At 49.1% G+C, this 20,217-nt stretch overlaps 1 protein-coding gene across 2 annotated transcripts in view; it reads right to left on the reverse strand.

Moving 5' to 3' along the window:
- RNF220 (ring finger protein 220) overlaps positions 1-20,217 on the reverse strand; it is a 235,206-nt gene that overhangs the window by 47,943 nt on the left and 167,046 nt on the right. The window contains exons 5-8 of one of the 2 annotated variants that reach the window (XM_063343584.1): positions 16,094-16,189; positions 11,525-11,567; positions 3,292-3,335; positions 2,071-2,203 (exon numbers count right to left, since the gene is read on the reverse strand). In XM_063343584.1, coding sequence (XP_063199654.1) covers positions 2,071-2,203; positions 3,292-3,335; positions 11,525-11,567; positions 16,094-16,189 — 316 coding nt within the window. Of the gene's footprint in view, positions 1-2,070; positions 2,204-3,213; positions 3,336-11,524; positions 11,568-11,700; positions 11,918-16,093; positions 16,190-20,217 lie in introns of those variants that run through there. The other variant, XM_063343583.1, reaches the window with a different exon arrangement.

Consider the following 20,217-nt stretch of genomic DNA (forward strand, 5'->3'; position numbering starts at 1 on the left):
ACAGAGAGGATGCTCCTTGCTACAGGGAGGTTCCTGTGCTTGCGAGCTGATCTACAGACCCCTTTCATCCAGCACCACAAAGGGAAGGAGTCTAATCCAAATGCCTTCCCATCAGAGTTAATTACTGAGGGTTTTAGCACCGCATCTAGTTGTGCTCTACTCTTCTCCCGGTCTTCTGATCCTTTGCTGTATCTGTTCATGAACTAAACACTCTTGAAGGTGTCACAAAGGTCTCAAAAAGGAAAAAGAGATGGACCCCATATTTCCTGATGGAAGCAAGGCTATTTCTAAATATGAAACATAGAAGTAAGTATGAAACACAGAAGTACCTGTCCATGTGTGTGCAGCCATCTAGCAGAGGTTACAGCCCTGACTGTTGCTATAATCTGTCTAACCTCTGGTGGAAGAAAGCAGTTAATCTATGAAACACAAATGCACGCATTTGAGAGTTCATTAAAATATGGAACAAAATGCAACAAGGAGCAAGGACTTTGCATTTACACAGCCTAATTACATCAATTACATACATTCTGTCCACCTGAAGGCTCATTTAAAAGAGGGTCTCCACATGACTGAAGCAAGATGAAAGGTTCAGATCACACCTCCGTGAGTTAACTCAAAAACAACCGGGAATGTTAACCAGGTGAAGACAGCATAATGTCCACATCAGAGGAAGTGTAAGATCGTGCTCTTCTCAAACTCAGGTGTTTGGGGGTGAAGGAAGATACTACCCAGGCACAAAAGAGGGCAGAAATTAACTGAGTAGCTTTTTCTAATCAGGGCTAGTAGTGACAACAACAGAGGCACACAGACATCCCATGCTTCCCCGCTACAGACTGTAGTAACTATGCTACATAAACATAGTCTAAGGCCCTGCATGTTCTCATCAGACCTCTACGTGGAATCACGTACAGACTCCACTCTCCGTGCGGACACAAAAAAAGTTAAGATAGATAAGGCTACAGACACAGGAAGCGACAGTGTGAACTTTACCAGGTAGCCTTTAAAACCCGAAGAAGCTGCTCCTTCACCTCTGTGCTCCTGATCATCTGCTCTGCTACAACCCAGCTACAATTTAATTTCAGCTGAAGGTAAGAGCAGATCAGGAGTGCCAGCACATGGCTGGCTTTTAAGTCCAACTCCCTTACATAGTAGCCTTTCCCCTTGAGATCTTTTAAATTAAAATCCAAGCTGATATAGGAAGAGATCACATCCCATCCTCTTTATTGAACGGAGGGAGCCAGCATTCCCCCTCTCATTAGGCATGCGCTACGTGGATTGCTTGCGAGAGACTCTCCTTAGTGCCAGAGGTTCATGCCAACGAACAGTTTAGTAAATCCTCCTCTTCGAGGCCAAAGGGCTGAGTGTAAGAAAGGGGCCAGGTTTCTAGCTAAAATTACATTCACCAATAAAGCTCACAAGAGGTCAAATTTTGCCATAACTCACTCTCTCCTCAGTAACTGATTTCCCCGTCACTGGGGAAGGAGCGAAAGAAGGAGGAAAAATAAAATGTGTTTGTCTGGGAGCCCTAAGGGCTTGCAGTGCTGGAGGTGCAGAGCAGGTTCCTGGATTCTCATTTATCAACCTTAAAAGGGATGGAGTGATAAATGCACAACCGGCCCTTTAATATTTTATGCAGGTGCTAAAGCGACTTAGCTGTCACCTTCAATACATCACCAGAGGCTGATACACCAGCTTTCGTCACTCCAGGCTGGGAATTTTTACAATTTCATTTCTATTTCCCTCTCTTCACATATTTCCACGTATTTCTTACTATGTGTAACATATAAAAAGCTATTTTCCCCAAATGATCTCCCCATTCCACCCATTCCCTCTTCAGCCACATTTCCTGAGTGAGAAATAATGCCATGCTCTTGTTCAAGATTTGCACAAATTTTGACTCTGATCATTCAAGAGAGGCAGAAAGCTGAAATCACTTTACATTCTGGCAAAGGCTGAAGGTCCTGCCCTTTGTGAAAGGCGAATCTCTAGGTCCCTCCCTTTAAAGACAGAAAGTGATCAGCTTCCACAGCAGAATGATTTGCAAGGGCCCCCAAAACACTGGCGCACCTCGAAATCCTCCCTCCAGGAGGGTAGTAGCCCGTATCCTCTTCTGCCCGCACCATTCGTACTCTTCAAAGCGGTTGCCATTCTCGTTCTCGATGTCCACAGAGTCATCCTCAGTCATGCAGGAACCTTCTCTCTGCACAGGGTAAAGCAGGGGCAGAGCGTTGAGATGTATGAAATAGCTCTTTGGGGTTAATAACTCAGGGTGGGATGGAGAAGAAAAGCTGGACTGTTCCCAGGACAGCTAAGTATAGAGCAGACAGCAGCAGCTACTCCCGCGCCCATTCCCAGTGATCTAAATCTAGAAGTAAATGGGTGCTGTCAGAACTTGACAACCTTAAGATCAAAACAAGTTGCAAGGTTCATCACTTTTACACCAGAAATTTAAGCTCTGGTTCCTACAACAATGCTGGCATGCATTTCAACATGCATTCCCCTATCACGTAAACCACAGATTCCTTTGACCCCCAGCAGGAATGTTCTCCTAGAGCATATTTTTTGGGGCACAGTGATCAAAAGATACCTCTCCCTAGACCATGCACCTCTTGAGGCAACAAGAATGAATTTGTTATCATCTCTATTGTGGGCTTTTCCCAAGAAACAAGCACAGAAAGCCCTATGACACAACCCTCTCCCTCCCCTAGGGCTTGTTCCTCCTTCTTCCTTGCCGTCTTTGGGATGAACAGCAAGACAACAGTTCTGCTCAAACGCACTTCCTGGACTAAGATGGCCATGCAACATTTACGAATGCCAGTCTGGTACAAAAGAACCCAACAAAAAAATAATTCGAATGTTGTCAAAGGCAGATATCAGAAAGAACTCTTCTTACTGTGCTACATAGGAAGCATGAAGTCCTATAAAAGGCTTCATAAACTTCAACAGCTCTACCTTTGCAGTCTACAATTTCGACTTCAATAACTGCAAAAGGGTGCATGGAGTAAAAAAGTTACTAACGCAACATAGAGAAAAATCCAGAAGAATCCATCTTCCAAGACAAAGAGAAGTGACTACAGATCTTAGGGAGACACAGTTAGCATTGCCTGCAAGCTCAGCAATGTTAGTTTTTGCCCCGTGTTAGGTCAACTGCAGACAAAGCTGGGAGTAGGGAGAAGGGAATGGCAGCTGGCGATCCTGCTGCGCCTCTACCTTTGCAAGGCATTGTTCCACATGCCTACTCATCTCCTCCTCGGATCCTGACAGAGGTCGGCTGCAGAGGGGACATACCTGCCCTTCGTCTTGCTTCCTCCGTTTCATTTTTCCAATCCGAGCTGCATGGAAAAACCAGGGAAAGAAAAAAGGAAGACATGTCAAGTTTGTAGCTTCACACTCTTCTCTATTTGCTCAGCTCCAAGCAATAAACCCTTGTCAGAAATGGTAAGATTTCACACCAGAAGACCCCGTTACAACTCCCTATTCTGGTCTCCGTAAACAGTACAGAGACTGTTACGTAGCACTTCTCAGATTAAAGTTGTAACCTGTGGCTGAGTACAGCCCGATTTCAGCAAGGCAGCTACTCAGGATTTCATAACCAGAAGAGGGAATATCTGCTGCACATCCCCAGGTAAGTTAGTCAAATGGTTAAATACTTTCTCTTGGAAGCCAGAAATTGTTTTCAAAGTTGAGTGATCAAGCCACTGAATCCTGTTCTGGATTTTGCCTTCTAAATCTAAGATCCACCCATTAACACATCCATTCCCCATACAGGAACTTGCTTAGACCATAGAAGGATAACGCAGCACCCAAAACGCCTTGGATAAGGTATATAACCATCACTTCCAGGACCACAGAGTCTCCTCTCCCTGAATAATTCCTTCGCAGAACACCACGAACAAGCCAGAGAAACATCTTAGCAGCAGGTAACATTTACGGGGAGGAAAGATCTTGGCTGTGAAAAATGCAGCACCTACGTTACATAGTTTCTGGTGCCCTCTGTTATTTTTATTTCACTATTTTCGTGTGGAGGAAAACTGGGGCTACGCTGCCTTCTTGAGGGCACACTCTGGGAAACAAACATGTTGGGAATCACGATGATTAGAAAAAGCAGCCAAGGTAGCCTGTTGCTTAATCCAATATCTGGTTAATTTGAGCCATGGTTTAATGTGATCAAAACATCTGGAACCAAATTATTTGCATTAAAAAGAACTTCTGTCCTTTATTACGATGGCTTTAGGCAGGTATTACTGAATAACTCAATCACTGGCTGCAGGAAAGTCGCTGTTTAATTAATAAGGAAGGTCAAAATTCTGAATGAGAGACAAGGAAAAGCCCAAGGAAAGCCCATGTGATAATGAGAGATGACACCATCAAAAAGCTGTGTTAGCCAGAAATCGTTACTGACATTGTGAGCGCTGTGGCGTGCTCTGAAAGCCCTCATGCCCAAATACCGTGGGATCAACAGCTCCCTGCAGCCAACAAGTCAGAGAAAGCTGCTGGAATGCCAGGAAGAGAAGGACAGGGGTATGGGAAAGTTTCTATCAATCGCTTTCTAAAGTTTATAAGTCACTTGGTGATGTGGATGCTTTAAAATTTCATCTGAACACACCAACACAGACCTGAAAGGACTTTTTCAGGGCTTTCTTGTTGGCTTCCCTGGACTCAGGACTCTCTGGGTTAGGATATACTTTGCTGCAGACCAGAATTAGGAATATTCACCATCCCCTACACTCCGTGATGCCCCAGGATTAATAAGGCTTCAAATTATTCCCTGGACATTGCTTTTCCTCACTGCACGAGGCAGATTTGTATGAAAACTCCCTCCAAAATGAGTCTTCCTCCTGGCATCCTGAAAAGGCTTCTGCAAACGTGACATTCCTAGAATAAGAAACAGCAACTTCAAACCACAACGAAAGTGTTTTTGAGACCTGGCACTTTGAACAACGGAGAATGCCAAGTAAATGCACACCACTTTCATCAGTCATCTAAACTTCATTTGCTGAAGCTCCACAACCCTCTCCCTGTGTTGCTCCACGCAGCTCCACAGCCCACCTGCCTCTCCACACGCTTCAGGTACTTCAGTACTCCTAGTGGGATATTTTAATAGTTTTCCTTCTATTTTGTCTGCTTAAATCTCTTATTTTACCTATACTGTCAGCTTCTACTCCAGAAGGTAAACTGCTTGACTTCCAGGCAATGCAGAAGCAAACATCATGAAGTGTTATTGCTAATTCCATTGTGCCCACATGAATTATGCTCCACTTTTAAATAAAACACTAACTCCCAAAAAGTCATCTGTGTTCTCTCCCCTTTCTGAACCCCAAACCACTATCCTTCCTCCCCCTTTAACATCACCCAGCTCTGTTACCAAAGTAGTCAGAGTTAAGCCATGCTCTTTCTGGTTTGTACTTCAGTGCACATGAGACTTCTGAAGTTCTGGTTTAGTGAATACCTATATCCTCCAGTATGGCTCTTCTGCGTAAGTTTAGGATGCTCTTTCCTTGCCTCACTAGGTCTGCAGAGCCAGCACAAAACAGGGGAGGAGGCTGGAATCAGACATGACTTGGACATTCTCCAGCAAACCTCTATCTGACCAGAGAAAAACACAGGAACAAAGCCTCCTCTGTCCTGATCGTAGACACCTCTTTCTCTCACCTCATTCTGGTTTTAAACAGAGAAACATTGGGAAAGAGCAGTTTAATTATTCTGGTAGAACTCCCTGTGGCCAATCAATTCAGCTAAGTCAGCCTGCCTGGCAAGTTTAGTAGTATTTTTAACTTTTTTACTGCCATCCTCCAGTCCATGCTCTGTAGCAGCGATAATAGAAAGACAACTTGTTATAGGTCTTTGCACTGATAAATTCTTTGGGGCCACTTTGCCAGAACAACCACCTGTTGAAATGTTAGTGCAGAGGTGGGAAAGAACTTCACTCTGCTCCCGCTCCACGTGAGACTCCGCAGACAACCCCTATTCTTGGCTCATTTAGCTCCGCCGAGAAGCAGCCTTTTAAGTCTTAGTGCCACAAGTGAAAAAGCCACTGGAAGAAAGAGGTGTTGAAAACAAATCCCCCTGCCATTTTCATTCTGTGGTCATTAGCAGCGGCAGCGTTGTGCCCACGGAGGCCCAGGGTGCCCCTGGTGACAGCAGGGACCGAAAGGGAATGCCGCAGCCTGGAAAGCACATCCCGAGCAGCATCGTCCCTACCCGACACGACACGCAGCCTGGCTATCACTTCCAATCAGCGCAGAAGGGACGGAGCGGCCCCAAAGGCAGGGGGTGATTGTGGCTCTGTCCCGAAGGGGAGCAGCTCAAAAGAACACGCAAGTGAGACCACAGGATTGCTAATTAGCGTTGATAGATGCGATCATTTCTAATTAGCTCACTAATCCCTCTCCCCCTCGCCCCTGTCACAGAAGCATGGGAGAGGGAGGAAAAGAAAAATAAAAAAAATAATAATAAAAAAAAGAGCCATTCCCTCTCGTAATTCAGGACGATAAAAACGCAGCCAGCGGAGGGCTGGATGCAAGAAGAGGACGGAGCTCAGGGCAGGAGGTTTTTGCACAAGGCTGACCCATTCTTATCTCTGACTGAACAAAGACTCCGTAGTTATTATTCCCGCCTTCTGCCAGGAGGTGAGGAGTTCACTAATTTTTATTAGCATTAATAATTATTATTAGGCCATCCAAGGGCTTTCAGCACCTTCGAGGCCTCACGTTTAACAGATGTACATTACCCTTCGCACTGCTCCTGCTGCATGCGTACGTTCTCCCTCGGGTTACACTAAACCGTCGGGCACCCAGGGCACCCAGGGAGTTTAAGTCACCACGGTGTATGAATGAGAGAAAGTAGCGCATGGAGGTGAGCAAGAATTGGGACCCTCTGCAAGGGCCAGAGGCTCAGTTACAGTCTCTGACTTCACTTAGGAGCTGTGCTGGCTAAGGGAGCTGCTCTTCCCCTTCCTAATACAGGGTCTTTAGGGACTATGCAAGGTAAGAAGCCGCTTGCACTAGAGGAGGAGCCAAACTGCACTTGACAAAGCCTCTACTGCTGAGGGCAGACTGACCCCTGCCTTCCCACGGGTGCAGAGAGAAGAATCATACAATCGTTTTGGTTGGAAGAGACTTTTAAGATCATCAAGTCCAACCGTTAACCAAAGGAGCCAGCCCACCCCCGTCCACAGACACCTCTGCCCATAAGGCAGCAGAGACAGAGGATTTTTTTTTTTTTTCCTCACAACAAGCTCTCCCCATCAAGGCTAAACCTCGTTAATGCTTAAATATCATGTTATTCTCTAGCCCAGCAAAACTTCCTGAGAGAAAAGCTAATGGGTTTTAGTTTTCACTGGTACTCCCCTCCCCAGGCAAAAATTCACCGTCAGGACCAGGCACTAATTACCTCAGAAGTGCTCTTACACAGCATCTAGCAGTGGCCACTATACAAACCTCTACCACAGCATCAAAGGAGATGATTAAGTTACTAGCAATATCTCTTATGATTCCCTCCACCAGTTTGAGTGGTCCCCTGAGCCCCATGCAGACATCATTAGCAGCTCCTGCAATGGCAGGCCAATCAAATTAAGTGGAAACATTTTTGTCTCTTTTCCAGTGAAAATCATCTAGCTTTATTCCTCCCCCACCCATCGGCTACAAAAGCACACAACATGCTGGTGGTGGTTCAACAACAAACTGCACGGTGACCACCTCCACAGAGGTCTGCCCGGAGAAGCAGGCTTATGGTTGCCACCGATACAGGAATCGGCTTCTCAGGCAGGTGCAAAAGGAGCTTTGTAAGGACCTATTTTACAACGCTACTGAGAATGCCAACTTTGCGAATACCCCTAAATTTGAATCAAAGATATTCAAGCACCCACTCTCTGCAAATCTATGAGAGGAGCGGTTATACTTTGTTAGACCTATCACAAAAAGCTTCTGTGGCTGATCAACTTATCCGAGACCATCTGATCCAAGGAAACAAAGGCAGCAACAGCAGAGCACAAAAAGCCATCTCGAGAACAAGCTAAAGCAAGAAAACAGATGGTCAAGAATGAATCTGTTTCAGACCTTATGTACAATTTGCTGCTCATCTGCCAGAGAGAGAACATTAAGGGCCAAATTCGCAGAAGGGTCTCAGTGGGGCTTTCACATTTACATGGCCGAACTTCCACACAGCTGATTTTCAGCAACCTTCAATCTGACACTATTCTCCGAGGTTGGCACCTACTTAACCTGCTGAACCCATGTTCTGATACACTAACCCATAGCTTTGTGCCTCTAATTTTGAATGACTACCTAACCTGCTCCGCACTGCTAAACCCCATAAGCATCAATTTACAGGGTGGCTGAAAGTTTCCAGTTTGGCAACACTGGAAATAAGGCGAATGAAAGAAATGCCTTCTTTATCACATGGGTTCGTCAGGAATCAGCACCTCATACTCCTGGGTTCACAAGGACACAACCTCTGCAAAGTGAGTTTAGCACAGGTGAGAGGTGCGGGATTAACTCACTGAGGCTGACAGGGAAGTTCAGATACAAACGCTCAACCGAGAGTCTAACAGACAGAACATTAATCTCCCGCTCCAGAGCTTGCAAATGTATTCACCTTACTTACAGTTCAATTTAAGTCAAAGGTTTGACTTACAGAATTAAAATTCTGGACCGTCAGGTACCTGTGAACCATGTAACTACCAGGACCTAGTCATGTTGCAGCCAGGCCAACAGCAGCTCACAGAAGACATCTCCCTCTCTGCCTTCTCCTTCCTTAGCTCTTGTTGCACTTTCCCAAGTGACCACAACAGGACGGAACACATCGAGGAGATCTGACAGGACTCGGGCACAAAAAGCCTTGGCAGCTGAGATTTGAGTCAAGGATGATGTGGGAGAAGAGCAAACACCGTGGGGCCCCTTTCTATGGGAGGAGTTTCCAGAAGTGATTCTGGAACTCAGCTGGTAAGAAGCTTGACAGAGATAGCAAGATAAACTGGTTACAACAATATTCAAAAGTACACTTAAAACGTAATAAAAACAAAGGAAATAGATTTTTCTTTCACAAGTAGACTGCATTTTCTATATCCTAAGTTCCTTCAGTGTGTCAATAAGAATATGAAACAAAAAGCCAGAGAACTTTGGACAAATCCTACATAACTTTTGTCAATGTAAACTAACGGTAATACGGAAACCATTCTCAGAGAGCAAGCTATAAAATTGTGTGATTGATTAGAAGCTCATTAAAACACAAGATATAGACAAATAAGCATTTTTTTTTTTTTTTTCACAAAGCACTCAAGTGTTCTCCATCTGGAGCAACACTGCTTAAATAACTGTTTAACAATAACGTGGCAAAGCTTATGAATACCACAAAGTTATTTTAGTGCAAACAAATGCGGAGGAGGAATCAAGAAAGCAGGCTGAGTGCAGTGGTCACAAATATAAAGTCACGTGTGTAGGAAGGAGCAGTACAACCTACCCAACTGCCTGGCAGGACGCTAATCTAACAGCGCAGGACTGAACCAGGCACCGCTACAGGTATGTTCTGGGAACAGAAGTAATCAGATTTGTAAAAAGCTAAGGTTGAGAGGAACCAGTTCTGATCTAGTTTGACCTTCTCTGTGACCCAAAGCACTTCAGCTAATATTTCTGCATCCAGCTCCCTAACACCTGGACATAGGACTGTTAGGGTGTACAACACAACGGACAGGAAATACCAGTGTTATAAGGGCATTATATGAATTAACCAAATCCCCTCACCGGGAATATGGCTGTTCTGCTCACCACCATACCCCAAAAAGTGCGTACAGAAAGAATAAAAGGTTCGGCAAAACCCATGCAAATATGCTGTACAAAACTAGCAGCCTCCTTTAGATGATGAGCCCAGGTTCACAAAATCATCCCAAGAACAGGGCCCAAGAGGAGCTCCTAGATCGCAGTCTACACAGACTGTGCTGCAGCCCTACGTTGGGCTGAAGTCAAAAGCATAAAGCACTACTGAGCCAGTTCAGCAGAGCACGCAGCCATCAAGAGCTTTCATTCATGCTGAAAGACTCCACAACACCAAGAACCTCACAAGCCTGGCTCAGACTTTTTTTTTTTTTTATTTAATTTAAAATAAGGTAACTGCACATTGTTGGCCTGAAAAAAGGTGGAAGGTGGGAACTTCGCCCCAGCTATCCAAAAATGATAAAGGAACAGTTTGACATCACTGACTCCAGAGACCTCTGTCACACAAACGAAGTGACTGCAGAGCAATACCTGAGTGCATTTCAGCCATCTGAAGTCTCTGTGTCAGGAAAAGGGTCCACGCGCCAACGCTGGCGGCTCACTGCACTCATCTCGCAGCGCAGATGTGAGCACACCTGCCAGCAGTTACCTGTAACTGATGCAAGGCGACTCATCTCTTTGTTGTATGACTTAACAGACTTTCAAAAGTTCACAGGTTTTTTAGCCCTCAGGGTTGATATTTAAAAACCTCCAAGCGAGCTCCAAATTCAGTTACGTATAACTTAGAGTTACTGGATCCATAACTTAGTAATACTCACTTTTATTTGCTTAAGACTACGCTAAACATGTGGCACTTCAAATTCAAGCAAAGTATTTTGGTATCAATACACTCTAAAGCCTTTTGCTGTTTTGTTAAATTATCTCTATCTTCTAAACAAACCGCACCAACACAACGTCACTGGTGTTATCTCAAACTATCACAGCAGGAAGCTCAAAATTAACAAGCCTCCCAATAGCCCAAACAACCAAATTTTGACTAAATGGCACATATTAGACCAGCTAGCAGCAATACAAAATCAGATGACAGAATATTGTTACTATTTAAATGGTAAATTCTGACTTCTCTCAACGTTGTGAATAGAGTTTCAACTTCTTCAGCTCAACCTAAACAAAAAAAGTATACTTTCAGCTTATTTTCTGATTTACAAAGACAGCGATGGGACTTTCTCTCTAAAATAAAGTGACCTCTGATTTGTTTTTCAAACACTAAGACACTTTTCACTAGAAATACTTGTTTAGCTCTTGTTAGGAGCACCCAAAAATAAAAGCAACACACCAGCACCTGGGGGTTTGAGAGAGAAAAAAAAAACACCAACAACAAACAACAAACCACCAAAACATGACGTCAGATGCACAGACGCTCAAGACTGCTGGTTTAAAAAGTTTACTGCAAGATTCTGCCATGTGAGCCGTGGAAACACAGCAGCCCGGCCCCCTCGTTTAAAACACAAGGTTCAGGGCCTGCAGATGACCTGGCTGGTGGGATGCCAGCGGGGAGAACCGCTTCCCGCAGGGAGCCCGGAACCAACGCGAAGGGGTTTCACCCCAACACAGCCTGCGCCCCACCAGCCGCACGTCGAGGCGGGTCGCAGCTCCCGGCCCTGCGCTCGGAGGGGGTTCTGAGGGTTTTTTTGTGTTTTTTTTTCTTTTTTTTTTCCCCCACACAACTCTGGGAAGTTTTCCGGGCCGGGGGAGAGGCCCGGCGGAGCGGGGCGGGGGCGGCCCGGAGCACCGCGCGGGACCACACTCACCGTTCAGCCGGGTCTGCCGGTTCGCTCGCACCCGCAGGAAGGTCTGCAGAGGGGAGACAAGAGCGGAGAAGTGTCAGGGCCCGCAGGCGACGGATGTAAACAACTCGCCCCTCTCCCCCTTACCCCGCCCGGTAAACAAGGCCCGGCCCCCCCCCTTCCTCGCCCCGCGCACACACCTCTTCCCGGCCCCCGCCGCCGGGCCCCCTCCTGCCGCTCTGCATAGCCGCGGGCGGCCGGTGGGGCAGCGGGGCCGCGGGCCCCGGGGCGGACCCCCCCCCAGCGGCCCGGGATGCGGGCGGATACGGCGCGGCCCGGCAGGCGCCGCCGATCAGCCCCCAGCGGCCGCCGCCATGTTGGCCCCGGTCATGTGACCCGCCCGCCGAGCGGGTGAAAGTTCACCAGGAAACCGGCGGCGAGAGGCGCGAGTGGAAGAAGTTCCCATGGCAACCGACAGGCGGCAGCAGGGCCCGGCGAGCCCCGGCCAATCAGGGCCCAGGGGCGGCTGGAACTTCGGCGTATCTGACCAATCAGGGATCAGGGGTAACTGGCACCCGAGAGAGCCTGGCCAATCAGAAATCAGGAGCCACTGACACCCAAACGCATGTGGCCAATCAGGGCCCAGGGGCAACTGGCACCCAGGGGCAGGCGGCCAATCAGGACCCAGGAGCAACTGGAAGCTGGGTTTCCTTGTCCAGTAGGGATTGGGTGCCCTTTAGGCCAAACAGCACTAGCCAATCAGGGGCCCTGGACCCAATGGTAACTGAGAGCTGCTGACCAATCAGGAACCAGGAGTGACCGCTCCTCAACTTTTCTTGCCCAATTAGGGACTGAGGGGCCTTTGAGGCCCAAGGGCACCTGGCCAATCAGGGCCCGAGGGGTCACAAGACCCAGAGGTACGTGGCCAATGGGGGCCCAGAGGCCCCACCTGGGTCCCTGCCCAGCCCCGCCATGGAGCCCCTGGGCCTGGGAAGAGGAGCCCCGGCCTTCCCGCCCATCCCATGGGAATGCTGGCACCTGGCTCCTCCTGGGTTTCCTGCCCCACGGCAGTGGCAGAGGATGGCCCCGGTGGACCCGACCAGCCTGAGGGCAGGATGGAGCTGGGGGGTAGAAATTGGTAGAGCGCAGGCTCCTGCGCCCGCGAATCCCATTTGTTCCCTGCTCTGCCGACCCCCCCCAAACTCTGTTTCTTGGGATAAAACCCACATTTTGGGGTCTTCACTCTGGCAACCGACAACCTGCGTCTCCTTCTTCAGAGGGAAAAACAAAAAAAACCCACCCCAACGCGTTTTGCTGTGTCAGAAGATGGTGGGCGGCTGGCAAGTCCAGGTGATGGCTGGTTTTACCCCATTGCGCCTCCCAGCTCTGCCTGCCAGCTGAGGCGCAGCCGTGGTTTCATACACGTGCTTGCTTGCCAAATCAAAGCTGCTGATGGTTGGGTTTACCCTTCTAATTAATTAATCTGGCTTTCAGGGGGCACGCTCACCGCTGAGCTCTGGTGGAGGGAGGTGAGCCTTTCCTGGACAAGGACTTTAGGTTTTGAATCATAGAATCATAGGGTTGGAAGGGACCTCTGGAGATCATCTAGTCCAACCCCCCTGCCACAGCAGGGTCACCTAGAGCAGGTTGCACAGGAACGCGTCCAGGCGGGTTTTGAAAGTCTCCAGAGATGGAGACTCCACCACTTCTCTGGGCAGCCTGTTCCAGTGCTCTGCCGCCCTCAAAGTAAAGAAGTTCCTCCTCACGTTTAGGTGGAACTTCCTATGCTCAAGTCTGTGCCCATTGCCTCTTGTCCTGTCGCTGGGCACCACTGAAAAGAGCCTGGCCCCATCCTCCTGACACCCACCCTTTAAGTATTTATAAGTGTTGATAAGATCCTCCCTCAGCCGTCTTTTTTCCAGACTGAAGGGACGCAAGTCCCTCAGCCTTTCTTCATCAGAGAAGTGTTCCAGTCCCCTAATCATCTTGGTAGCTCTCTGCTGCACCCTCTTCAGCAGTCCCTGTCCCTCTTGAACCGGGGAGCCCACAACTGGACACAGCACTCCAGGTGCTGCCTCACCAAGGCAGAGTAGTGCCTTTCACTTACTCTACCTGGTATTCAGCCACAAATGCTCTGTGGGCTCAACTGACCCATGCAAGGTGGTCTCTCTCTGAGCCTGAAATGTTATCTTTGCAGTATGGTGAAAGCTTTATAATTTGCCGTTGACTTTTTCCACTGGGGATTCGAGGAAGGGTGGTATCTAAATCCAACTAAAATGGCTTTATTTTTACTCGGAGCGCAGGAAAAGCCCCAGCTGACAGGACATGCTGTATCTCAGAGGAGCACCCACCACTGACCCATACCCCAAGGTCCTGCGCTACACCAGCTGCCCACCACCTTGGTCCGATCAGAGTCCACGTACCAGCTCCAGCAACCAGGCTTGGCAGAGGGAAGGCGAGGCGATTCCCCCTCCCCACGTCCCAGAGCTGCCCCGCTGCCTCCGCTGCCGCTCCCTTAGCGCGGGGAGCAACGCACGCAGCCCAAGCACTGTGCAAGCCTGTATTCCTGCAGCGTTCCTATTCAGAAATCTCCTTCTTCCCTAAATATCCCCACGGTAAATAAGCAGGAAGACCAAGAAAACCAAGCCACCGGAATTCTGAAAACCTATACGCCAATAACTCACGTTCCAGCCTGTTACTAATACACTGTATAGTCACGATTAGATCACAGACAACACAAGGGACATTCGTAATCCCAGCACACCTCTGCATATGGAAAGCTAAATTTTGCAGTCCTTAAAGTCACCACCATGAGAGTCTTCTGCTCTGCTTCCTAAGCGTTTCCCTTGGTAAGCCAGGAAGACTGAATTCGCACTCGCGGTGTGGTTTTATTAAGGATACGCTGAGGCTTTACACAACCCTGGCACCCACGCTGAGGTCCCTTTACGCTGCCAGAGCAGCGTAACGCAGCCAGCACAAGCGTAAATGAAAATCGGGCCCCAGAGGTCTTTCCTCCCTGCAGTGCAGACTTACAGCTCCCATTACGCATTTGCATTAAGGGCTGCAACCCTCCATAAAATACACTCACAAACTTAAAACACATTAGAGATTAGCTAGACTCAGCACATGGAATATTTGTCCTCAAGTATGACATAATATAAATTTATAGGAACGGAGGACTGCAAGGGGCCACCAATTTCACAGAGACTGAAGTCTGGAGGAGAGGAAAGGGAGGGGTGTTTTCCAACAAAGGGAGCCACGGCAAGAGTCTTTTCCATGCCCTTTTGAAAAGAACATGATTTATTTATTAGCCTTAATAAACAGGCAGGAAAGGGAGCGGGATTACCTGAATCGGGCATTTCTGTATCTTCTGCAGGGTTTTGCTTCTCGTACTTTGCACCAGGTCTCATCATTCACACAAGGGTAAAGTGACTTGTGATGTGACACCAAGTTATAACTGAAGGCTACGTGGGAATATGTAGCACACAATGGAGCATCTGGCCCATATTTGATAACGTAACCAATAAATAGGACAGAGGAGAGAATAATGGGCAACAAACGTCCAAATCTGCGGCTAATAGGACCCGTCTTCAGGAGCACATACTTTAATTGAGGCTGCTCGGAAACAGCCCCAGCGCTGGTCATCAGCCTCTCCCTCTGCAGATCCAAACGCAGACCTGGCACACGCCAAGTGGCTGATGCAGGAAGACCTGACCGTCCGCCTGACCCTGGGCACAGGCTATCGCTGCAGAGCACCGCAGGACACAGGGTGACGGGTACAGCCATGGCCCACCCAGCCTGTCTGCACAGCAGGCAGAGGCACACTTGGGTCTGTGCTGAAGACCACCATTAATTTATCCGCTACCTTTCAGAGCTTACTTGAAGCCAGTGGCTGAGCGCAGGCTTGCCGCCCAACAGATGCGCGTTGAGTCGGAGTCAAGTGTGCCGGCCTGCCCCCAAAATACAGACAGACTTACAACAGGCAAAGCTGTACTTGTGCTGCTGCCTTTCTCCTCTTTTCTTGCTCCACCTCCCTCAACTTTTACTCGTTGCGTCACAAGCCAAGACCTGCTGCTCCTCTGGGCAGAAGGTGTTTTATAAAACATGGAGGCATGGCTGTGAATGGTCCCAAACCATTTCTGTATTGGGTGGGAGCCATGAGTCAGTTTTCTGGGCAGCGGCACACCCATGAAATGGAGAATTTTGGCCTGCTGCAGGCTGACATCATTCACTGTTTTACAGAAAAAACTCTTCTCTGAAAGTTTCCCGGTGGCACGGGGTAAGTAATGACAAATACAGCCATGGCAGTGACCGAGACGATAAATATAATGCAACAGAAACCTCTACAAAGATTTAAAGCAGTTTTGCACGGCTGCGGTTTAAAGTCAGAGCTGGAAGGACTCTGCAGACAAAAGCGCGCCTTCGTGGCCGCGTGAGGGACCCATTGCTCGTGTCCCCACGCTGTGGGTGGGCAGGCTGGGGCAGTGGTGCACAGCCGAGAGCCGGTGCTCTCACACACAGAGAGCTGCGGGCAACGGGGCGAGCTGGCTCCCTGCCTAAGGCTGAGCCCAGCGACGGCATCCACCTGCTTACCTGGTATCTGTCCGAGTGATGGATGTCGTCTGAGGAGTGGGGTGATGCTGTCGGAGAATCTCCTTCCCGCTTGATTGAGGCCGACAACAAAATTGACTGCAAGAGAAAAGAGAAATTCATGCTGTGAGCGTCGCCGAGCGTTCTGCCCCTTGCTACGCTGTCCTCAAAGCCACGGGGAGCGTCTGTGGGGCTGCACTGGGATGGACTGATGGGGTGTGGGGACATGTCTCTGCGCTTCCCGTGGGATCCAGCTCCACGAGGGGACCGGGCTGCCGGGTCTAGCAAAGCGCAGATGCCTCCGGCAACAAAGGGACAATCATTTTGTCCCCACGTCTGGTGGCTGGGGGCAGAATCGGTCCCCGCTGGAAATGCTGCAGCACATCATTGTGGTCCACAATCTGGACCACCCCAGAAATTCACACAAATGAGACGGGAAGGCGAGGGCGTGCTGACGTGGAGCGGTGCTAACGTGCGCTTGTCTTCCCCTCTAAGTGCCACTAAATCTCTCAATAGCTTTGTAAACTGCACTAAAGCTCTCCGCACCTTTGCAGCGCAACTGCCTCTTCCTTCCATAATGATGCTATTTATTTTAATAAGTAGCACAGAAAAAAAAGGCCCTTTTAGAAGGTTAAAAAGATCAGTGATATTTGAGACCTAAGAAATCACTGATAAACTTCAAGTCAATAGTAGGTAAGTCTAAATTCTACACACAGTGAACTCTAGTGGGAAAATTACTGCGTGAGTTTGACGGCATCTAAAAAAAATGTACACTGAGTTGCAAGTGAACTTTATTATTGGAAGAGTTTGAGGGAAAAATGCCATTTAAAATTCTAATTTAAAATAAAATTTAGCTAAACTAGGCTAACTATAGCCCGATACATTGTGAAAAATGTACACTGGAAATGCAGCTCTCCAGATGTTTGTTTCTGAGAATCAGCTGGCAAGATTCGACAATAAATGACTGCTCGGAGATGTGTATGTTTGCGAAGGGAAGTGTAGATATCATCTGAATTGGACAGGTCAAGTGTGGTGACAACATTATTAAAAAGCATAATACCTTGGAGAAAGGCAAGTATTCCAGAAACATTTGCCTCTGGGCTGAAATGAAACGTGAAAAAAATGTGCATTTTTTGGAAAGATATGAGCGAGTGGAAAAATGACTCAGCATACAAATCGGTTCAGTCAGCAGGATGCGATCCCCTGGGCTCAGACAGCAATCCCGGAGAGAAAAGCATAGAGGGCACGGAGGGAAGGCAGGCTCGGGATGGAGGCAGGGGAGGAGGATTTGGGATGCTACGTTCTACGCCACAGGCATGAGCTGCCAGCCTTGCCGTGAGGGCAAGAGCCGCATCCCTGTCTGCGCTGCAGGTCTTTGCCATGACGCATGGCTCTGCCATGCAGAGATGTGACATCCTGAAAGGGGTCACGGGGGAATTATCTGCTGGGTGCTTGGTTATCTCCCCAGGCATGGTCCATCCTGCCAATGCCGAGGGTGCTGCTGGCCACATCTCGGGGCTGGCACGCTCCTCAACTCAGCCCGACGGTGATGCCAGGGGCTGGGAGGGCCAGTGGGAGCCCGCAGGGATGGGGACAGGCAGCGAGGGCTGTGCGGGGAGACCGGCCTCTGCCTCCCAGGAGAGAGACGGGCAGAGCAGGGGGGATCTCCTGCCTCACGTGTTGGCCAAACCCAACCGCAATCGGTTTTGGTGAGTGGCTCATTTACTTCTGGAGAAGCCCTCCCATAATCATGCGAAGCGGCGTGCAAGATAAGCTCCTGCTGTTGTTTAGTTTATTTTCTAAACAGAGGGCCATTTCTGAAGAAGCAGGTTTACACATGTCCTACAAAACAGAGGGATGGGGGCTCAAAGCCTTCAGGTGTGACTCGGAATAGCAGCCCTGCTTGCAGCAGTGCTAATGCCCTTTCCCTCCTCTAATAAGCCAAGCACCCTGGAGCTGGCAGGGTTAAATCCGTTTTGTCTTCCAATGTATTCTAGAGAAGGGGAAAAAATACCCATCTCCCCATTCCTCGGCGACAGACAGAAAAACCCTCCCCGCCTCCAGCTCCCCCCTCAGCTTCTGGTAGCTCTAATCCAATATTATTATGTGAAAAATGGTTGGGCTAGCTATGGAGACAGTAAATTAAACGTTATGTATTAGTTTTTAGCGTGTGGTCCTGGGAAGAACGCCGGCCCCATTTATTCCACAAACCTCCTGAGCACCATGGCGATGACCTCTGGAAAAACGCAGGGCTAAACTAATCCCAAAGATGTCAATCTCGAGGCCTCTTCTACATACACTTGCAGTTTAGATTAATAAACTGTCTATTTTTAAATTGTGTGCAAGCACTTCAATTCTAAATACCTCGCCGGCATGTTAAACACAGCGTTAGAGATGCCAAGTCACACTTCCCCTTCACTCTTAGGAAACTTGACTTCATTTGTTTTTCTCATTTCCCTGCGCCGTGCCACACTTTGCCTTTCAGGCAGCCACGGGGGCCGGCAGGGATGCAGGCTCAGGGGCGAAGGGAACAGGAAAGGCGCTCACCATCAGGGTGCCTTTCATTTTCGCATTAGGCCACCCTCTCTGCCATCCCGATTTTGGCCTCTTTTATCCCAAATTGCCATGTTAAGGCTCTTTTCCAATAGCTAAGCAGCCAGGATGCCTGGCCACGGCGTGCCAAGCTGAGGATTTGCAGCCCCCTGCACCCACCCCGCTCACTGCCACCCAGGGAAGCAAGCGGGGAAGGGGCAGTGATACGATCCCCATCCTTCTCTCAACCGGCATCTGGGAGGACGACTGTGGAGGGAAAAAGCAGCTTTACATGTGTCCTCCCAGCCCTCGTGCACGCCCACGCTGTAGGGCAGACCCAAATTCTGGTTTCCCACCCCAAAAACTCGCTGCTGGCTGCTGTGTGTGCAGACAGGCATGCCATACGGCCGTGCAGAGATGCTCCCTACCTCGGGGACCAGCCACTTCGGCATGGTGGGGACCAGCCTTGATGCTGAGATGTCCCTTGTCCCCCTGGGGAAAGGCCACCAGCCAGCTCATCCCCAACTGGTTGCCAGTTCAGCCCAGCTCCCCGTCAGGGCTGGGCTATCAGGGTGAGAGCACCCTCCTCCTTCCCCAGTCCCCCCTCCCCTGATGGCTCCCAGCATCAGAGATGGAGCAAGGGCCTTGTGCGAGTGTCCGTGCAGCCCCATATTTCTCCCTCCCCTTTAAATCATCTCTCCATTGGGTAAAGGCACTCTCTGCGGAGGTTATAAACCCTGAGAGGATCAGCCTGAGCATTACACCTGGGGCAAGCTAAATAAAAAAAGGTCACCGGCGCTTTTTAAACATGGACAAAAAAGCAGTAAAATGTGTTTGGAAAAAAAAATCTGGCATTAAATCATGACTTTTTGCCTGGCTTGCCTCATTAAAAGTGGCCTTTTGGAAGGTAAAATTATCATTGTAAGTGATAAGATCTTTAAGAAAATAATTCACGGCTTCTTCACCCTTTAATATGATAGCCGCCACCGGCTAATTTTTTTCTTAATGGCAACGAGGCCATCAATCTTGTCCAAGCCCTGTACTCCCTCCTTCCTCCTGCCCCTCCTGCCATGGCTGGTCCCGCTCGGTGTTTCCTTCCCTACCCCTTGGAGCCCAGCTGTGCCGTGCCAAGGGGAAGCGACATGCCTGGATGTATGGCTGTTCCCGTTGGTGTCAGTGGATTTGGGCTCTTCCTGGGAACATGGCAACGCAGGAAGCAGAGGCCACGTAAGCCCTGCTCTTGCTGCGAGGTTCACACCCTGGGAGCTCCCAGCACCCTCCATGGACCGCGTGGGCTGCAGCATCTGCAAACGTTTCAGTGGTCTCGTTGCAATTAGGAACAACATATATTCACGTATATAAATATACAGGCAGGTTCAGCATGAAACAAATGTGCATCGTGTGTGCCAGCTGCTGCAATCCCAGTCCATCACTCTCCGGACCTGCTCCTCCCTGCTCGGTCAGACGAGCCATGGGCAGCTCGGAGGCGATGCCGGCAAGGGCAGACGTGCCAACACACCGCCGGCTCCCGACCCACAGGCGCTGGGGGCTGTGGGTCCAGGGCGGCACCAGGGGAGGGGACGGGTGTCAGGGTG

Source organism: Chroicocephalus ridibundus, chromosome 8, assembly GCF_963924245.1.
Source record: "Chroicocephalus ridibundus chromosome 8, bChrRid1.1, whole genome shotgun sequence".
In the NCBI taxonomy this organism is placed as follows: Eukaryota; Metazoa; Chordata; class Aves; order Charadriiformes; family Laridae; genus Chroicocephalus; species Chroicocephalus ridibundus.